The 19,837-nt window shown below is 39.1% G+C and overlaps 2 protein-coding genes across 2 annotated transcripts in view; one reads left to right on the forward strand and one right to left on the reverse strand.

Annotated features, from left to right (window-relative positions):
- The window catches only part of LOC113564648 (bromodomain-containing protein 4-like), a 50,190-nt gene extending 30,553 nt beyond the window's left edge, over positions 1-19,637 (reverse strand). The window contains exons 1-2 of the mRNA XM_026983131.1: positions 19,616-19,637; positions 19,120-19,207 (exon numbers count right to left, since the gene is read on the reverse strand). Of these exons, the coding sequence (XP_026838932.1) occupies positions 19,120-19,207; positions 19,616-19,637 (110 nt within the window). The remainder of the gene's footprint in view (positions 1-19,119; positions 19,208-19,615) is intronic.
- On the forward strand, positions 7,521-8,391 carry LOC113564646. The gene is made up of 2 exons (XM_026983128.1): positions 7,521-7,754; positions 7,828-8,391. Exons 1-2 carry the CDS (start codon positions 7,654-7,656, stop codon positions 8,111-8,113), a joined length of 387 nt encoding a protein of 128 aa, XP_026838929.1. The 5' UTR covers positions 7,521-7,653; the 3' UTR covers positions 8,114-8,391.
- Positions 19,638-19,837: the final 200 nt, after the last annotated feature.

Below are 19,837 nucleotides of genomic sequence, written 5' to 3' on the forward strand. Positions count from 1 at the left end.
AAACTCCAAAAAAACCCACCTGAGATTTGTGAGTTGATTTGAGGTTGATGCCTGTGGCGGAGGCATTGAAAGCGCTTAAGCTTTTATATCTCAGCTGCGTGCCTGGGATCTTGGATGTGTACTTTGCCTCCGCTTGAGGTCACTGTGATCGCTCTTTGAACTTAGATTACGGTCGATTGCTTTTGGGTACCACTTTGGTTCTTTGGTTTTCTTCCTTTTCCTAAATGGTTCTATGGGGACTTAGTTGTCTTACAGGTTTACTTTCTCTGCTGATTCTCAATTCACATGTAAAAGCCGAGATCTCAATAATTTTCTCTTTTTAACCCTATATAAACATCGCTCTTGCCTGGTCCAACTTCTTATTCTCGCATGATGTCAGCTTAAGTATATCGATCTTTTTTCTAGTCATCGTAGGTTTCACGAAAAACGAATGTAATGGGGGAAACATTAAACATTAAAATTGTGAACAACAAATACTTCCCCCCTAGAAAACAGATTATATCCCCTACCCATCGTTCGATAATTGACTTCGGCTTGATGCAATTAAAAATGGTAGGGAAAAAATGAGAGTTAAAAAAGCTGGCAAAATATTTACGCAAATAATGAATAAGCTCCGCCTCAATACTTCTGTTGCGTGGGGAGTTGGATTGCGAATTCAATAACCGACACGGCCATAAATATAAATATAAGCATGAATATAAATACTCGCCACAAAAAATATAAGTAATCTGTGTTCTCCGCTCGACGCGATGGTAATCCTCTGAAGGTTCACTCTTGCGGAAAGCGCTTAAACTAACCATGAAAATTATCAAATAATCGGCCACTCCGCCCACTTCCGGGTTGCTGTGTTCGTTATTTATCGGTTAATGTATGTACAATCGCGCTGATCGGTCTGATGGGTCAGATCGGTAGGATCGGTCTGCATGTGGATATGGCCGAATGTCGGCATACGCAGCAAGCACATTTAGCGGATGGGTGACTGCCAAAATGGGATGGGATGGTTGCGATGGTAATTACCTGCTCAAAAGTCGTTATTCCGATTTTCCGACAAAAATAATCCGTTTTTTGGCCACAGCTTTAAAAATAATAGTCTGAATATGGAATGGGATATCTCGTTGAGCTCGTATTTAAATTTCCAATTAAACTGTATCCAAAAATAAAATTAATTTTTTTTGACATTTTTTTCAAATTTTGATGATGTCACCCCTTACAAAAAAGGCAAAAAATCAAAAAAAAATGTATTTTCCAAAATCCGTCAAAAAGTGATAGGGATGGTTAGCGTTGGTAATTAGTTGCTCAAAACTGTCATTATCTCATATTTTCTATCATTTTTATGGAAGTTATGATGAAAATGCCCATCGAAAATATGGAATATTTGCCAAAAGTCGTTTTTCCGATTTTCCGACATAAAATAATCCGTTTTTTGGCCACAACTTTAAAAATAATTGTCTGAATATGGAATGTCATACATCGTTGAGCTCGTATTTAAATTTCCTATCAAACTGTATCCAAAAATAAAAACTTAATTTTTTTGACATTTTTTGCAAATTTTGTTGATGTCACCCCTACAAAAAAAGGCAAAAAATCACAAAAAAAATGATATTCCAAAATCCGCCAAAAAGTGATAGGGATGGTTAGCGTTGGTAATTAGCTGCTCAAAACTGTTATTCTTTCATCTTTTTGATCATTTTTATGGAAGTTATGATGAAAATGCCCATCGAAAATATGGAATATTTGCCAAAAGTCGTTTTTCCGATTTTCCGACATAAAATAATCCGTTTTTTGGCCACAACTTTAAAAATAATTGTCTGAATATGGAATGTCATACATCGTTGAGCTCGTATTTAAATTTCCTATCAAACTGTATCCAAAAATAAAAACTTAATTTTTTTGACATTTTTTGCAAATTTTGTTGATGTCACCCCTACAAAAAAAGGCAAAAAATCACAAAAAAAATGATATTCCAAAATCCGCCAAAAAGTGATAGGGATGGTTAGCGTTGGTAATTAGCTGCTCAAAACTGTTATTCTTTCATCTTTTTGATCATTTTTATGGAAGTTATGATGAAAATGCCCATCGAAAATATGGAATATTTGCCAAAAGTCGTTTTTTCCGATTTTCCGACATAAAATAATCCGTTTTTTGGCCACAACTTTAAAAATAATTGTCTGAATATGGAATGTCATACATCGTTGAGCTCGTATTTAAATTTCCTATCAAACTGTATCCAAAAATAAAAACTTAATTTTTTTGACATTTTTTGCAAATTTTGTTGATGTCACCCCTACAAAAAAAGGCAAAAAATCACAAAAAAAATGATATTCCAAAATCCGCCAAAAAGTGATAGGGATGGTTAGCGTTGGTAATTAGCTGCTCAAAACTGTTATTCTTTCATCTTTTTGATCATTTTTATGGAAGTTATGATGAAAATGCCCATCGAAAATATGGAATATTTGCCAAAAGTCGTTTTTCCGATTTTCCGACATAAAATAATCCGTTTTTTGGCCACAACTTTAAAAATAATTGTCTGAATATGGAATGTCATACATCGTTGAGCTCGTATTTAAATTTCCTATCAAACTGTATCCAAAAATAAAAACTTAATTTTTTTGACATTTTTTGCAAATTTTGTTGATGTCACCCCTACAAAAAAAGGCAAAAAATCACAAAAAAAATGATATTCCAAAATCCGCCAAAAAGTGATAGGGATGGTTAGCGTTGGTAATTAGCTGCTCAAAACTGTTATTCTTTCATCTTTTTGATCATTTTTATGGAAGTTATGATGAAAATGCCCATCGAAAATATGGAATATTTGCCAAAAGTCGTTTTTCCGATTTTCCGACATAAAATAATCCGTTTTTTGGCCACAACTTTAAAAATAATTGTCTGAATATGGAATGTCATACATCGTTGAGCTCGTATTTAAATTTCCAATTAAACTGTATCCAAAAATAAAAATTTAATTTTTTTGACATTTTTTTCAAATTTTGTTGATGTCACCCCTACAAAAAAAGGCAAAAAATCACAAAAAAAATTGATTTTCCAAAATCCGCCAAAAAGTGATAGGTATGGTTAGCGTTGGTAATTAGCTGTTCAAAACTGTCATTCCTTCATCCTTTTGATCATTTTTATGGAAGTTATGATGAAAATGCCCATCGAAAATATGGAATATTTGCCAAAAGTCGTTTTTCCGATTTTCCGACATAAAATAATCCGTTTTTTGGCCACAACTTTAAAAATAATTGTCTGAATATGGAATGTCATACATCGTTGAGCTCGTATTTAAATTTCCTATCAAACTGTATCCAAAAATAAAAACTTAATTTTTTTGACATTTTTTGCAAATTTTGTTGATGTCACCCCTACAAAAAAAGGCAAAAAATCACAAAAAAAATGATATTCCAAAATCCGCCAAAAAGTGATAGGGATGGTTAGCGTTGGTAATTAGCTGCTCAAAACTGTTATTCTTTCATCTTTTTGATCATTTTTATGGAAGTTATGATGAAAATGCCCATCGAAAATATGGAATATTTGCCAAAAGTCGTTTTTCCGATTTTCCGACATAAAATAATCCGTTTTTTGGCCACAACTTTAAAAATAATTGTCTGAATATGGAATGTCATACATCGTTGAGCTCGTATTTAAATTTCCAATTAAACTGTATCCAAAAATAAAAATTTAATTTTTTTGACATTTTTTTCAAATTTTGTTGATGTCACCCCTACAAAAAAAGGCAAAAAATCACAAAAAAAATTGATTTTCCAAAATCCGCCAAAAAGTGATAGGTATGGTTAGCGTTGGTAATTAGCTGTTCAAAACTGTCATTCCTTCATCCTTTTGATCATTTTTATGGAAGTTATGATGAAAATGCCCATCGAAAATATGGAATATTTGCCAAAAGTCGTTTTTCCGATTTTCCGACATAAAATAATCCGTTTTTTGGCCACAACTTTAAAAATAATTGTCTGAATATGGAATGTCATACATCGTTGAGCTCGTATTTAAATTTCCTATCAAACTGTATCCAAAAATAAAAACTTAATTTTTTTGACATTTTTTGCAAATTTTGTTGATGTCACCCCTACAAAAAAAGGCAAAAAATCACAAAAAAATTGATTTTCCAAAATCCGCCAAAAAGTGATAGGGATGGTTAGCGTTGGTAATTAGCTGCTCAAAACTGTTATTCTTTCATCTTTTTGATCATTTTTATGGAAGTTATGATGCAAATGCCCATCGAAAATATGGAATATTTGCCAAAAGTCGTTTTTCCGATTTTCCGACATAAAATAATCCGTTTTTTGGCCACAACTTTAAAAATAATTGTCTGAATATGGAATGTCATACATCGTTGAGCTCGTATTTAAATTTCCTATCAAACTGTATCCAAAAATAAAAACTTAATTTTTTTGACATTTTTTGCAAATTTTGTTGATGTCACCCCTACAAAAAAAGGCAAAAAATCACAAAAAAATTGATTTTCCAAAATCCGCCAAAAAGTGATAGGGATGGTTAGCGTTGGTAATTAGCTGCTCAAAACTGTTATTCTTTCATCTTTTTGATCATTTTTATGGAAGTTATGATGAAAATGCCCATCGAAAATATGGAATATTTGCCAAAAGTCGTTTTTCCGATTTTCCGACATAAAATAATCCGTTTTTTGGCCACAACTTTAAAAATAATTGTCTGAATATGGAATGTCATACATCGTTGAGCTCGTATTTAAATTTCCTATCAAACTGTATCCAAAAATAAAAACTTAATTTTTTTGACATTTTTTGCAAATTTTGTTGATGTCACCCCTACAAAAAAAGGCAAAAAATCACAAAAAAAATGATATTCCAAAATCCGCCAAAAAGTGATAGGGATGGTTAGCGTTGGTAATTAGCTGCTCAAAACTGTTATTCTTTCATCTTTTTGATCATTTTTATGGAAGTTATGATGAAAATGCCCATCGAAAATATGGAATATTTGCCAAAAGTCGTTTTTCCGATTTTCCGACATAAAATAATCCGTTTTTTGGCCACAACTTTAAAAATAATTGTCTGAATATGGAATGTCATACATCGTTGAGCTCGTATTTAAATTTCCTATCAAACTGTATCCAAAAATAAAAACTTAATTTTTTTGACATTTTTTGCAAATTTTGTTGATGTCACCCCTACAAAAAAAGGCAAAAAATCACAAAAAAAATGATATTCCAAAATCCGCCAAAAAGTGATAGGGATGGTTAGCGTTGGTAATTAGCTGCTCAAAACTGTTATTCTTTCATCTTTTTGATCATTTTTATGGAAGTTATGATGAAAATGCCCATCGAAAATATGGAATATTTGCCAAAAGTCGTTTTTCCGATTTTCCGACATAAAATAATCCGTTTTTTGGCCACAACTTTAAAAATAATTGTCTGAATATGGAATGTCATACATCGTTGAGCTCGTATTTAAATTTCCAATTAAACTGTATCCAAAAATAAAAATTTAATTTTTTTGACATTTTTTTCAAATTTTGTTGATGTCACCCCTACAAAAAAAGGCAAAAAATCACAAAAAAAATTGATTTTCCAAAATCCGCCAAAAAGTGATAGGTATGGTTAGCGTTGGTAATTAGCTGTTCAAAACTGTCATTCCTTCATCCTTTTGATCATTTTTATGGAAGTTATGATGAAAATGCCCATCGAAAATATGGAATATTTGCCAAAAGTCGTTTTTTCCGATTTTCCGACATAAAATAATCCGTTTTTTGGCCACAACTTTAAAAATAATTGTCTGAATATGGAATGTCATACATCGTTGAGCTCGTATTTAAATTTCCAATTAAACTGTATCCAAAAATAAAAATTTAATTTTTTTGACATTTTTTTCAAATTTTGTTGATGTCACCCCTACAAAAAAAGGCAAAAAATCACAAAAAAAATTGATTTTCCAAAATCCGCCAAAAAGTGATAGGTATGGTTAGCGTTGGTAATTAGCTGTTCAAAACTGTCATTCCTTCATCCTTTTGATCATTTTTATGGAAGTTATGATGAAAATGCCCATCGAAAATATGGAATATTTGCCAAAAGTCGTTTTTCCGATTTTCCGACATAAAATAATCCGTTTTTTGGCCACAACTTTAAAAATAATTGTCTGAATATGGAATGTCATACATCGTTGAGCTCGTATTTAAATTTCCTATCAAACTGTATCCAAAAATAAAAACTTAATTTTTTTGACATTTTTTGCAAATTTTGTTGATGTCACCCCTACAAAAAAAGGCAAAAAATCACAAAAAAATTGATTTTCCAAAATCCGCCAAAAAGTGATAGGGATGGTTAGCGTTGGTAATTAGCTGCTCAAAACTGTTATTCTTTCATCTTTTTGATCATTTTTATGGAAGTTATGATGAAAATGCCCATCGAAAATATGGAATATTTGCCAAAAGTCGTTTTTCCGATTTTCCGACATAAAATAATCCGTTTTTTGGCCACAACTTTAAAAATAATTGTCTGAATATGGAATGTCATACATCGTTGAGCTCGTATTTAAATTTCCTATCAAACTGTATCCAAAAATAAAAACTTAATTTTTTTGACATTTTTTGCAAATTTTGTTGATGTCACCCCTACAAAAAAAGGCAAAAAATCACAAAAAAATTGATTTTCCAAAATCCGCCAAAAAGTGATAGGGATGGTTAGCGTTGGTAATTAGCTGCTCAAAACTGTTATTCTTTCATCTTTTTGATCATTTTTATGGAAGTTATGATGAAAATGCCCATCGAAAATATGGAATATTTGCCAAAAGTCGTTTTTCCGATTTTCCGACATAAAATAATCCGTTTTTTGGCCACAACTTTAAAAATAATTGTCTGAATATGGAATGTCATACATCGTTGAGCTCGTATTTAAATTTCCTATCAAACTGTATCCAAAAATAAAAACTTAATTTTTTTGACATTTTTTGCAAATTTTGTTGATGTCACCCCTACAAAAAAAGGCAAAAAATCACAAAAAAATTGATTTTCCAAAATCCGCCAAAAAGTGATAGGGATGGTTAGCGTTGGTAATTAGCTGCTCAAAACTGTTATTCTTTCATCTTTTTGATCATTTTTATGGAAGTTATGATGAAAATGCCCATCGAAAATATGGAATATTTGCCAAAAGTCGTTTTTTCCGATTTTCCGACATAAAATAATCCGTTTTTTGGCCACAACTTTAAAAATAATTGTCTGAATATGGAATGTCATACATCGTTGAGCTCGTATTTAAATTTCCTATCAAACTGTATCCAAAAATAAAAACTTAATTTTTTTGACATTTTTTGCAAATTTTGTTGATGTCACCCCTACAAAAAAAGGCAAAAAATCACAAAAAAAATGATATTCCAAAATCCGCCAAAAAGTGATAGGGATGGTTAGCGTTGGTAATTAGCTGCTCAAAACTGTTATTCTTTCATCTTTTTGATCATTTTTATGGAAGTTGTGATGAAAATGCCCATCGAAAATATCGAATATTTGCCAAAAGTTGTTTACGTTTACGTTGACTTGACTGGGCACACACCATATACAATTCAAACATTTTCCAAATTCAGGTTATAATTGTCAAATCAAAATACGAAATTCCCTGTTTCCCTGTGTCTCCACCTCATCCCCATACACTCGCTTAGTAATCTGAAAGTCGCGATGTCCGCCATCCTGCTGTTGGTCATTTGTCTGGGTCTAGGTCTAATCATTCCACTGCTGCTCGCTGCATTGGGTACTCTGAACCGAAGTATCTCTAGCGGGTGAGATCAATAAAGAATCGCATAAGCCGCCCGCATAGCATAATGGGCTCACTCTGAATCTTTCTGCCAGTAGGAGTAGTAGCAACCGGTTAGCGGTGGTGCCGGCGCCAGGCGTTCAAGGTACTCCCTACGATCCCTTAGAGCAATCGTCGTGGTACAAATTAATCCAGCCGCATATACGCTTTTTGGCTCGCTACATTCACGTGCCGCCGGATTTCGATGGGGTCGAAATGCCCGAAGAACTGCATCGTCACATGCAGGTTTTGGCCATGCTCCAGGCTCAGTTCCGGGCAGGTCATTTGCAAAGGATCCCAGTTTCCGGTTCCGTGACGGATCTCGATCTTTACCGGAATCAATGAAAAAGGATGCAACAGGAAGATTGGATAGGCAGTCATTTTGGTTCACACTCGAGATAAGCAGTGCCAATTAAACCCCATAGTTAAGCCCCATTTTTACTGAAATTCTCTTCGGTGTTCAAAGGCTGTTTATTATGTTGACGAAACTGCAAATACCCAGGAAAAAATGATTGGGTAATTTATTTATATCGACCGTTGGTTAAGTGAACGTTGACTACCACGACATCTCGCAACACAATGTCGCGCCATGACTTATAGTGAAACCTAAACCAAATAAGGAAAATCGGGCGGGATTCGGGGAAACCCGCCAAGAGGCTTTCCCTGCCGTCCAAGGACCAGGGAGCGACGCCAAGGACTCAAAGTCGCAAGGAGGAAACAGGAGGATTGACATGTAACTGTTTGTCACACAAAATTAGCGTCGGGCGTCGAGTGCCGAGTGTCGGCCACATCATTTATCAATGTATCAATTGTAAGGCGACAGGCGACAATAAAAACAAAGCCACTCCAGTTGCGAACAGGGAAAAGCGATGGGTTGTGCAAAGGGCAGGGGGAGGGGAAGTGGGGGAAAAGCGCAGGAAAAACAGAAGGCAGCTCGCCTTCTGTTAGCTGTGGATGGCTTTTAGGGAAAAAGTCAGCCAAGACGAGGGTTGACAATTTGGCAATCGGAATCAGAATCGGAATCGGAGACATGTTCCATGTTGACGTGGAATTTTCCAGATTTCCCGCTGCTCGTGAGTGAGGATAATTAGCTGGGGATTTGACGGAGGGTTGAACTGAACAAGGAATCGGGAATGATTTTAAGCTACTTGAATAAAAGGTGTTTTTCTTTTTTTTTCTAACTTGTTACTGGGTGCCAGAATTCAAAAAGTATGCCAAAATTGAAATTAGGCCTTTGCATACATCAATGCCAGGCGGGCAGGTTTTTCCTTCATTTCGGCCATTTATGCAAAATTGTTAACTGCACTTCCATTAAATGCCCACAACTCATTGGCAGAGCCTATAAATCTGTCATAACCCGAGCGACGGAAGTCAAGTGCTCACTCGTTCAGTTCTACCCGCTTTAAGGCCATCTCACCCACCTCATTGAACTGACATTTCAATGACATTTTATCACACTTTGCTTTAGTTTTCAGTTCAGTTTTTTGATATTTGCTTTTAATTTATGTTGCGGTACGCGTGCTGGTGCTCTGCATACTTGAAAATCTGATGGCGGTTTTTTCCAGCTATCGGGTCACTATATACTCCATCCTACATACAACCATCGTTATTATTAACTTCGCAAAACCATCATTATTATATGCGTACACACGAGTATATCTTCCCCACATTGAAATGCAGTTTTGCTTCACGTTTTTCGACACGCTCAGAGTTTATTAAGCGCTGCCCTTGGCTCATTGATTGAATGACCGACTGACTGAATGAGTAAACGGTGGGATTTCAATGTTTGGTTTTCAATTTGGCTTCGATCAGGCAGGGCTCTGAGCAAATATTTACCCAGCGTTTGGCAACCGAAGGTCGTTTCTTGGCCCTGGTTCAAATAGACTTGCCTCGCAATTCAACCTCCTAGTTTGTTCGCCTGTGTGCACACTCTTTAATCGCCGTAAACATGTTCTCTAGTATGTGCTGATGCTCAAGATATCTTAATATCAGCTCAAAACATTGCAAATATAAATATAAATATTGAGAAATGTATCGAATTCTCCAAGTACTATCAAATTCGAATCTTCATCACTCGGAGTTTCCGGTTCCCTCGAAATCAGTCTTGCCCTACATAATGACATTTCTTCTCATAAGCCTTGATTTCACATTTTCCCTTGATTATCGATAGACAGTCGATCGATATAGCAATTGCTTCGCTTCATAGTTTCAACACCCATCGATGGCGACACCCGCTGCACGAGGCTAAACAAAATCGAAACAAATCTCGTACAACTCCACTTGACACTTGTCTCCATCTCCATCAAGTGGGCCTCCTCTGTCTCTGTGGCCCCCAGCCAGCCGTCTCTTTCTGCCCGCCTCACGCCCTCTCTCTCGCTCCCTTTCGGAGGCAGTGGGTCCCAATCCCATGGTGCGTTTGACGTTTGCTGCTGACATGTCAGCAAAATTTTAACTGGCAATTTGCAGCATAGCTCGCGAGCTCCTGTGCTGCCGTGCTCCTCTGCTGCTGTGTTGCTGTCCCCTCCCAGTGTTTCCCGGCTTTCCCTCTTCTTTTTTCGCATTTTCCAGCCTCATTCTTGCACGTAGAGGTAGAGGGGATGGGGATGGGGATGGGGATGGTGTGGGTGGCAGACAGACAGACAGACAGTTGGACTCCTCTCTCCTTGCCGAGCACTTCCTCCACTTCCCAGAAGCGCTCCCCCTCCGTCTGGCCCCATCTTTTCCTGCAACAAGCACGGCACAATATGTTGCTACGTCTGGATGTCTGGGCCTTGCCTATACGAGCATACGAGTATAGCCCCTCTATATCCCCCCACTTGAGTTTTGTCAGCTTTTGTTCATTGAGTGCGACTGTTGTTCCACCCACATCCACACCCACATCCACACCCACACCCACATCCACACCCAGTCCACTTTCGGTAATGGTGTCAAAATAATTTAGGTTGTCATTTGTTTGGCCCCTTCTCAGCGCCAAGTGCTGCTGCCCCAAAGGTAAAATTGTGAGACCAAACCGTTGGTCAGCGAAAATATAAAGAGGTTCTATGGGGAAAAAAGGCCAATAGGTTAAAGGGTCAATTCATAAAATACTTGTAATATTTGTATGTAACAATAATGGGTACTGCTGCCGAGCCCCAACATCATTTACCTTTTACTGCCCACTGCAATTATACAAGTCTTGCCAACACATAAATCACGTTAAGCTACTCTAGTCAATCGCTAGGTTATAAAAGCCCTTATGATATCGAGAAATATTTTATTCTGTACACTGCTTCTGGTATCTTCCATAAAATAGCCAGCAATCTTAAAATTGTTGATGTTTTCCCAGCATTGTTCTGATTTATGAGATCATCACCACACGATATTTGTGCTGTCCTGAGGAACTCTGCTTTTGTTGTCTTGATTTGCAGTTAGCCTTGCGTTTGATAGTTCCATAAATCATTTTTTTCTCTTGTTTGTATAAAAAAAAGTGTCACATCCCCCTACAAGTATAAAAAAGTGGAGGAAAATCTGTAAGCCAAGAGGCTCACTCCCTAAACGCCAACCGACCCCTCTCATCATCATCATTTTGCCTTTGTTTGTTTGCTAATAGCTTGTTAGCCATTTCAAAAACAATTTTCTTACTTACACATTCCAGCAACGGCACAATGGCACATAAACAACAACATTAGACAGCAACATGTGTAGCCCATAACTTCCCACTGCCCCGCCCCCTTTTTCCAGCCCAGCCCAGTCCAGCCCAACGCCCCTTTGCATGTCCTTTTCCTGCTCTGTCATATTTCAAGGCAAGGAACAAAAACGAAAAGCGGAAAAGCAGAAAAAGCACCGGGGAGCAAGGAGTAGAATGGGTGGAAAACGTTTGGGGAAAACGGGGAAAATCTGTGAAACGCAGGACCGACGCACACAGGCACATATTGACAGCTTCTGCCATAAATTTAACAGGTAACAAGCGACACCCCAGTTCCAAGTCCCCAGTCCCAAGTTCCCAGTCCCCAGTCCCCAGAATCCAGAATCAACCACAACGAAGCCGTCTGCTGACTGCTGACTGGCTCCGTTTTGGAGAACAAATTACTAGCCAAATGTCACTTATGCAGCACGTGGCATGGGAAGCAGATTTTGATCAATCATCGTTATCTGTCCGGAGATCTAATATTTAAGTTATGCAGGAAGTAATGCATAAGCACGAATCCTAAGGTCTAATTTAATTCATAAGCCGAAGGAACTACCATGACATCATTTGGATTATAAAACACCATTTCTGGGTCCTTTAAAAAATATACTTTGTTTATACTATATATACAATATCCTGTTTCACCTTGTTTCACCTTAAAAAAGATTGCGTCCGATTCAACTTCCCTGTAAATGATATCCCCTGGCCAACCTTAATCGTAATCTATCTGCGAAAAACCCCACTTAACTTCAATTTTTGCCAGCCTGTAGCAAATATATTATGACAAACAAAGGGTTGCTGCTGTTCTTGCTTCTCGCTTTAGCTTTTGTTTTTGTTTTTAATTTTTTGTTTCACTTTCCGTTGTTGTTGTGGCTGAAAAAGCCAGGCTGTTACATTCACCCCCTCCCACCCGTTTTGTTTCCAGCACAAACTTTGTCGCAAGTTCGCCTGTGCCTTGTCGCCTTTTGTTCCGCCTTTTCAACCCTTTTTTCGAAAGCCTTCAGCACCGGATGCGTTATAAAATACTTCCCCCGCATGTGTTAATGGCAAATTAAAATTCACTTAACAACATTCCACTTTAGTTTCTAATTTGAAATTTCATTTTGTTTCATTCCATTTCGAGACTGCACTTCCCATCGGGCTGCCCCTCGTTTTTTATTCAAATGCCAAAAATCCTCGTTAAGAATTTATGAGCCGAGCCACAAAAGCCGCAGACACCGCTCATGCAATTTGCATCCTGTGGGTGCTCTGCAGAGCAATGAGTTTACGGAGGGGTTTCTACGGGTGATGGGGAAGTTGGGGGAGTTTACGGAGCGTGTTGTCAATAATAAATAAGGAATGCGGTAGGCAAAAAGCTTTAAGCCCAAACACCAAATCAAGAATACTCTTATGCCGTACAAAGTGCATACAAGTGGCGCATTGAAGGTAGGAAAATCGGCGGCACATTTTATATGAATGCAATCGACGACGGGGACTGGTATTACAAAACAAAAGTGGCGTAATCTTACGGCTTCGAGTAATTCCAATAGCCTTAGCTCCTGGGACTTTATTCCACTCATCGAGAGGGTATGCAAAGTAATACAAAAAATAGCCATAGTCCGTGTCTGGCTCTTCAAATTTCCTTGTCCTCTGGAGGCGTCTTAAAAGCTTCTGTGCTGTGCTGTGCTGTGCTGTTCTGCACCCCGGGTGCTTTCTTTACCACTTCACCTCCGTGCTCGAAAGAGGAAAACCCCTTAGCCAGAGGAGTCTTGCTCAATTGAAATCAATTAAAAATCAATCAACTCAAATGTAGTGAAAAACAATTTTTAATTGAAAAGCAGGAACTGAAAGTGGGCAGGGCGAGTCCTGAATTCCGGACTGGACCTGGCGGCACCTGAGTGCTGAGTGCTCAATCCCGAAGTTCAAGTGGCTTCCACTACCACTGCCACAAGCAAAAGAGAAAAAGGACACACCACACACATGGAGAGCAGAGTGCATGAATATTTTATGAAGATAAATAAGGATAAAAACTTCAAACGACCACGATAAGTGGTCGCTGCTTGAAAGTGGACCAACAGCAGACCGATGAAAAGGGGGAGTGGTGGACGAAGTGTGGATGCGGATGCGGATGCGAATGCGGATACGGACCACTGGGCGTATGAGCAATGAGATTTGGCATTTGCATTCCCAACGAATTGAAACAGAAATCAAAGAGTCCGCCGCCGCACCACTTTGATTGCCAATGCGCAAAACTTTTCAACATATGCTGAAAATATTGGCTGAGAGAGGGTGGCAATGAGGCGGCAAAGTGGGTGGCTCGGCTGGCTTTCCATTTGGAGCATGGACAACCGCTAATGTTGTCTGCGGCCCAGTTGGAGCGCAAGTTGGAGAATAAGTTTTCGATACCCCTTTCCCGATGGTTTGACCGACTGTGCATTTGTTCTAAAGAATGCCAATGTACGAGTATTTCCTACATTTCAAACATTTCCCAATCACCTCTTTGTGGTATTCCTAGTAATAACAGTGGTGGATTTTGCCACGCTATTCTGCGCTAACATAATCAAATTTTCGAGACTCAGCTCAAGAGGTACGTAATAGTCGCAATTCTCCACTGGCGACTCCGTTTAATGAACTTTGGCCATCGCCTGCATTATGAGCCGAATGCTCCAAACAAACAAACAAACAAACAATAAACAAACTGCAAACGGAAAAAGTCAAACTCATTTCGAAGCCATTAGGCGAAGAAGAAAATAACCAACAAATTCCACACGAAGCAGAGGAATAAATACGAGCAGAACAGAAATGAACAGTAGAAACTGGCAGGAATATCATTTTACCCAATTATATGGAGCGTTGGGGCAGTCCACCTCGATTCCGTAAGCCCACAGTCAGCTTTATTTTGGTAAATTATTGATCTCTCTTTTTGAAAGGTAGTCGATTATCAAATATAAATCGATTGCTTCCCTTTAGCATGCATCTGCAACGATGGATGCATTGGTTGGAAAAAGGTTTACGTTTTTCAAAGAAAACCCCTCGCCCAATTTTTCCGAACCTACGCCACTTTTTATTTTTGGCTAAGCCAATCAATGTAATGAAGGCCATTACAAGTGTACTTTAAGCTCTACCAAAGTGCGTAACGAGGGGGGAAACTCTTGGAACGCATTTTTGAGTACCCTTTCCCTTCCCTTTCCCATTCCCCCCACCAATTTCCGATTTTGTAGCCAGCTTTGGGTCATTAGGTGACGCCTGTCCATTCGCACAAAACGTAATTAGTCGACGACTACGACTACGACTACGATGACGACGACGACGATGACAGCGAAACAGAACCATGTAAAGTGGAGCGCTCCACTGACCCAACGAACGATCCATGGCCCACTTTCTGCCCCTGCAGCTGCCAGCGTACACTTTCTTGTCCATTGATGAGAGCCAAAGTCTTGGCAAAAAGTTGGTAATTAGGATGTTTGTGCTGATGACAGACACCCAGGCCGTAAGGGATGAGATGGGTTACAACTACACCAGGATCTACATTTCCCGACGGGTTTACGGGTTTACGGGTTGACGGGTTTAAGGGTCACGGTGGCATTTTTAAATTAAGTTGACATCTTAAGTTGAACTTGTTTAATTAGATTTTATCTTATAATCAAGTCAACAGTGGCAACTCGATGCGACACGCTTTGTTTTGTCCTTTTGCCCGGTGCCCTTGAACTCAAACTGGAGCTTCTCCTCTCCATTTTCCATTTTTCATTTTCCAAAAGTGAAAGGTGAAAAGGCAAGCTTCCTTTCTACCTAATTAGAATTAGAATTTGCATTCGTCTGCTTACTGCAGACGGTAAGCAAAGTCCCCTGGAAGTAGGCAACAATCTTGTAAGCCACTCTGGATATTTCTTCTCTTGGTAATTGGATTCGATATCAAAACGATAGCGATGGATTCCATCTCATTGGGCGTATCTAGTATCTCACTAGTATTTATATCCACAGCTCTGCCCTCAGAGCCAATCAATTCCTGAACGCAACAATGAAAGTTAAGCGCATTTGGTAGCTGAAAGTTGCACATTTGCAACAGTAAATCGTATTGATTGTGTAGCTGCCTCCTATTCCCTTTTGGGCATCATAGTGTTAACAATAAAATCGAAGCTGAGTTCTGGTAGAGGAACGTTGTGTTGCTTCAAATATAAAATAGAAATTCTCAACAATGCCAAAAACGTGGCAAATTCCGAAAGGGATCTCAAGAAGGAAGTGCCAAACGGAATCCATTTGCCATCTCACTGAAGAAATGACATTCTTTGCTCTCACAAAGAGGATTTAACACATTGTGTGTCTAGCTTAAATAAATAGCAAATTACAATAAATACATCATCCAACGCTTGCAAAAAAAAAACTCTGAACAAATGATTATTAAGGTCTAGTTTACCTTTAGAAAACTAGTTACAGAAAAACTACGTTAATGATACTGAGAGTTGAATTAAGTGAATGTGTATTTAAAGGAAACCTCGAGGAAAATGCCAGACTTCTATCTGTCTGGACGCACTCCGCATCAATTACTCAGGCAGTGAGTGCCGCACGGCGACAACCTGGCAGTAGAAACGGCAACACGGCACTGCCAATCTTGCAACAGCAGCCACATCAACTGGGAACATTGAACGCTGAAGTGGCGACGTGGAGGGAAGCGACTTGGGTACTTATTTTTAAACGCATTAGGGAAGCGGCGAGCCAAGGAGCTGCCAGCAAAATAGGAACATTTAATAACACCAACGAAGACTGAGGAGTTGCAGTTGCAGCTGCACTTCCACTTCCAGTTGCCATTGCAGTTGCATCGAATACATGAGGCATGTGCAACGCGAAGAGGAGAGGTAAAGGTTTCGAGATGTTCGGTATCGACAGGGAGTCTGGAGTCCGTCAGTTTTTTCTTTGTTCGTGCGATTTGTGCGATCCGGTTCGATTTTAAAACATGCTGCCCTTCCTGGTATAATGAATATGAAATAATCACGTACCACCATGCCAGATAGTTTTTAGCAAATCCGAAAGATTTCGTTGCAAAACCTATGGCAGTTTCGTAAAGTACTTTACCAATCCCCCTCTTAACCCTTTGTGAGCCATTAATTATGCGAAAATCTTCAATTTTTTGCGGCAGTTTCGCAAAAAATGTCAGTGCTTAAAGTTCCTCTCGCCGAAGTCGGCAATGAGTGGTTAAGGAAGAGATTCCAGCCAAAAGTTGTCGCCACCCCTGGTGACTTAACACTTTCGCAGTTCAAGTTTGTTTTCCCCCACTTCACTTTACATTTTGACAGTCATAAATTTTCGTACGGCATGAATTCGACAGCAAAGCGAAAGAGCAGAGGAAAAATTTGGGGAGGGACTGGACTTACGGAAAGTGTGGGGAATCTGTTTTAGCGGAATGAAAACTTTGTGAGCACTTGCACTTCCACTGGCAGTTGCAGCTTTTCCGTAAAGTCCGATCTTTGAAAACCCCCACAACCTGTTTGTTTTATCCCGTTTTATGTGTGTTCAAAACAAACGAAAAGTTTTCACTCGATATTATCCAATTTTATGTTGTTTCCCCCTTTTTTGTCTGGGTTTATCTTTCATTTGATCCAAGTGGCAATGGAATAGAATAAATTTAGAAAGTCATTTTAAAGAAAATCGCATTTTTGGGATGTCACGAAATTAGTACCTACAATAATAGGTTTATTTGGAATTTATTGAGCAATAAATGAATTCCGGGCTACCATTCCTTACGTTTCAAGCCGTTCTAAGGTCGTAATGATAAAAGGTAGCTTCGTTGTAAATCAGTTAATTAGCTGGCTCTCCTGAAACCCATTTGGTGTTCGTTTGTAACCAAAGTTTTCAATGTGGAATTGGTGCAATATGCTTCGAATTGAAAATAAAGCCACAAAGCCCATCAGGACAATTTTTAATGACGCCAGATGATCCCCTTTTAGCATTTCCTCGAAAAACTCCCTCACCCGCTTGTCTGCTCCTTTTTCCCCTTGCCCCGCTGACTGCAAAAACCCTTAATTCTTCAAGGGATGAAAAGGAGTGTGTACACAGCTAACAAAATCTGATCAAAAGCACATTACCACTGCGGACTTTCTATCTGCTCTTACATTCCATACTATTTTAAATATATATATTATAATATTTCATAACCTTGACATTCCACCAACAATCTGTAAAATGTTTTTGATACATGAAGTCGATCCAGAGCTCGAAGGTATTAGGTTTCTGTGTTTTCTGTGTCTGTGTACCTTTTGGCATTTTCACAACGCAACAAATGCAAATTGTTGTCATTCACTCAGGGAAATCCTCCCGAATTGGGCGGGTTACGCCCAACCCCTTCAAACGGCAAGGACGCATGATTTTTGCGGTGTTTTTGTGTATATTAATGCGGCTGGCAAAGTAGCTTTTAATTAGCATGTTGTCTGCGGCCGCAATTACCCCGTTTTTGCCACACGCCCCCGGACTCGACTTGCCTCCTGCTTTTTGGTGCTCTGCAATGGCTTTTCCAGGTGGCAGGGAAATAGTTTGGGGGTTTTCCTGCGGGAGAAATGTGGAAAATTGAAGGGAAAACAGAGGCCGCTCAAAGGGGCTTAGTCTGCCGCATTGGGACTGCAAATAAGTTGCGATACACAGATACTTCGCCATCCTCAAAGTTTAGAGGGAGATTAAGGGATTCGGTTATGGCAAGAGCTAGCCAAGTGGTTCTGAACGGGGATTTGCACACAAAAGCTCTGCGGTTTTCCCTACAAATTCCGTTCTGATTCAATGAGGCATGAGTTCGTCGAAGGCAAGAAGGAGACATGTTTCCTCCAAGCGTATTATTCGCTAAGTATTCAAAAGGTACAGTACACGATCTTACAATAAAACGCCAGAGAAGTAATTATTTGCGAACTCTTTTTCCATTTCCATCTACTTGAATGCCCCCATTCGATTGTCACCAGCGATTTTTCTGGCCACCGAACCCGCAAAGCAGCCTCACCAGCATCTATAACTCTGATTACGACTCCCCCCACAACTATCCAGCTCGCCCCCCTTCTTGATTAGCGTTTGAGGTTTCACGCTAATTAGATGGCACGCAGGCGCATGGCACAAAATGCTGCTGATGGCGGGAAAAGGCTGGGAAAAGTCGGGAAAACGGGAAGGGCAAGGGGGAGGGGCAGCGGGTGTGTATGTGCAAGGGAGCAGCAGTTGCGGCTATGATTATTAGGCATAAAGTGTTGAGACTGCTTTTTGCCTCTGTTGTTATTGTTTACTTGGCCCAGGCCTAAGTAACACGATTTTTCTTTATTATTTCTTGGCACGCGATCTGACAAGTTAGACGAGTTGGTGTTGGTGTTTCAGTGCACTGCAAGAAACAAGACCAGCAAGTACGAACGAATAATTGGGGAGCGCTCTTGAGGTCAATTTAACATGTACGAGTACGAGAGGCCCATTCGAAAAGAAGTACCCCTCAAGCAGAGATGGCATTGTTTTCTCTCAGTGCAGCTCTGTAGCCGTAGAAGCTGTTGGCTTTTGTTTTTTGCTGGACTTTGAGCTAGTCGAGCAGGCTGTCGCCATCGCCATCGCCATCGCCTTCGGATGTCGTGTTATGCGATTTACATCGAGTGTTGTTTTCTGGGGAGAGCTTTCCACTCGACTACTCCCCACCCGGTGTATAACAATGTGTACGTATATATAGATTTAGAAATTATAGTTGATGGCTTACTTGCAATTAGCGACGTCTGCTGCCGTTGTAGTTGATGTGGCCGATGTTGCTGCCCGATATGACTCCGATTCTATAGTCGATTCCACGTCTTACGACCTGCAAAGCAAACAAACAATAGGAGAAACAAACATTAATTGCCGGTCAAGCTCAATTATTGCTAATTAATCCACTCATCGTGAAAAGGTCGCACCGCTGAATCAATGTTGCTCCACTTATCGCGCATATGTAGCAAACATGAGCTGATTTAAAGAACTCGATAAAAACCCTTGATTTCGTTATAATCACCATTGCACAGCGCAATAATTTATTCTACAAATGCCTTATTGCTGATTTATTTGAATAGTGGGTAGCAAAAACTCATAACATACCGAAAACCAGATTAGGCCAATAGTCAGAATTTCAGATAAGTTTCTTGAAGGACAAACTTTAAATATGTATAACATTCGTTGATAACCGTTCGCACCCGATAAGCTTTAAATTACCCAGAAAAGTTTACATTCCTCTTTTAAAACTTCCATGATCCCTATAAAGTGATATTAAATGCGAAATCCTCAGTCAATCAATCTGAATCGTTCAATCAACAATTTGGTTTAAACTGCTAACTGCTATCGACATAAAAGAACACCTGTGTGAGGCAATAAGACTACGTTTAATGCGGTACCAAGTTGCGCTACTTATCAGGAAGCCGAGCAACAGATAGGGATTAGATAAGGGTTCT

This window comes from Drosophila erecta, unplaced genomic scaffold (genome assembly GCF_003286155.1).
Source record: "Drosophila erecta strain 14021-0224.00,06,07 unplaced genomic scaffold, DereRS2 tig00000283-arrow-arrow-pilon, whole genome shotgun sequence".
Lineage (NCBI taxonomy): Eukaryota > Metazoa > Arthropoda > Insecta > Diptera > Drosophilidae > Drosophila > Drosophila erecta.

Excerpts from the sequence above, each read along its gene's own strand:
- LOC113564646 (XM_026983128.1), top strand. The coding sequence starts at position 7,654 with ATGTCCGCCATCCTGCTGTTGGTCATTTGTCTGGGTCTAGGTCTAATC. Across the intron at positions 7,755-7,827 it reads AACCGAAGTATCTCTAGCGG|GAGTAGTAGCAACCGGTTAG; the intron begins GTGAGATCAATA and ends TTCTGCCAGTAG.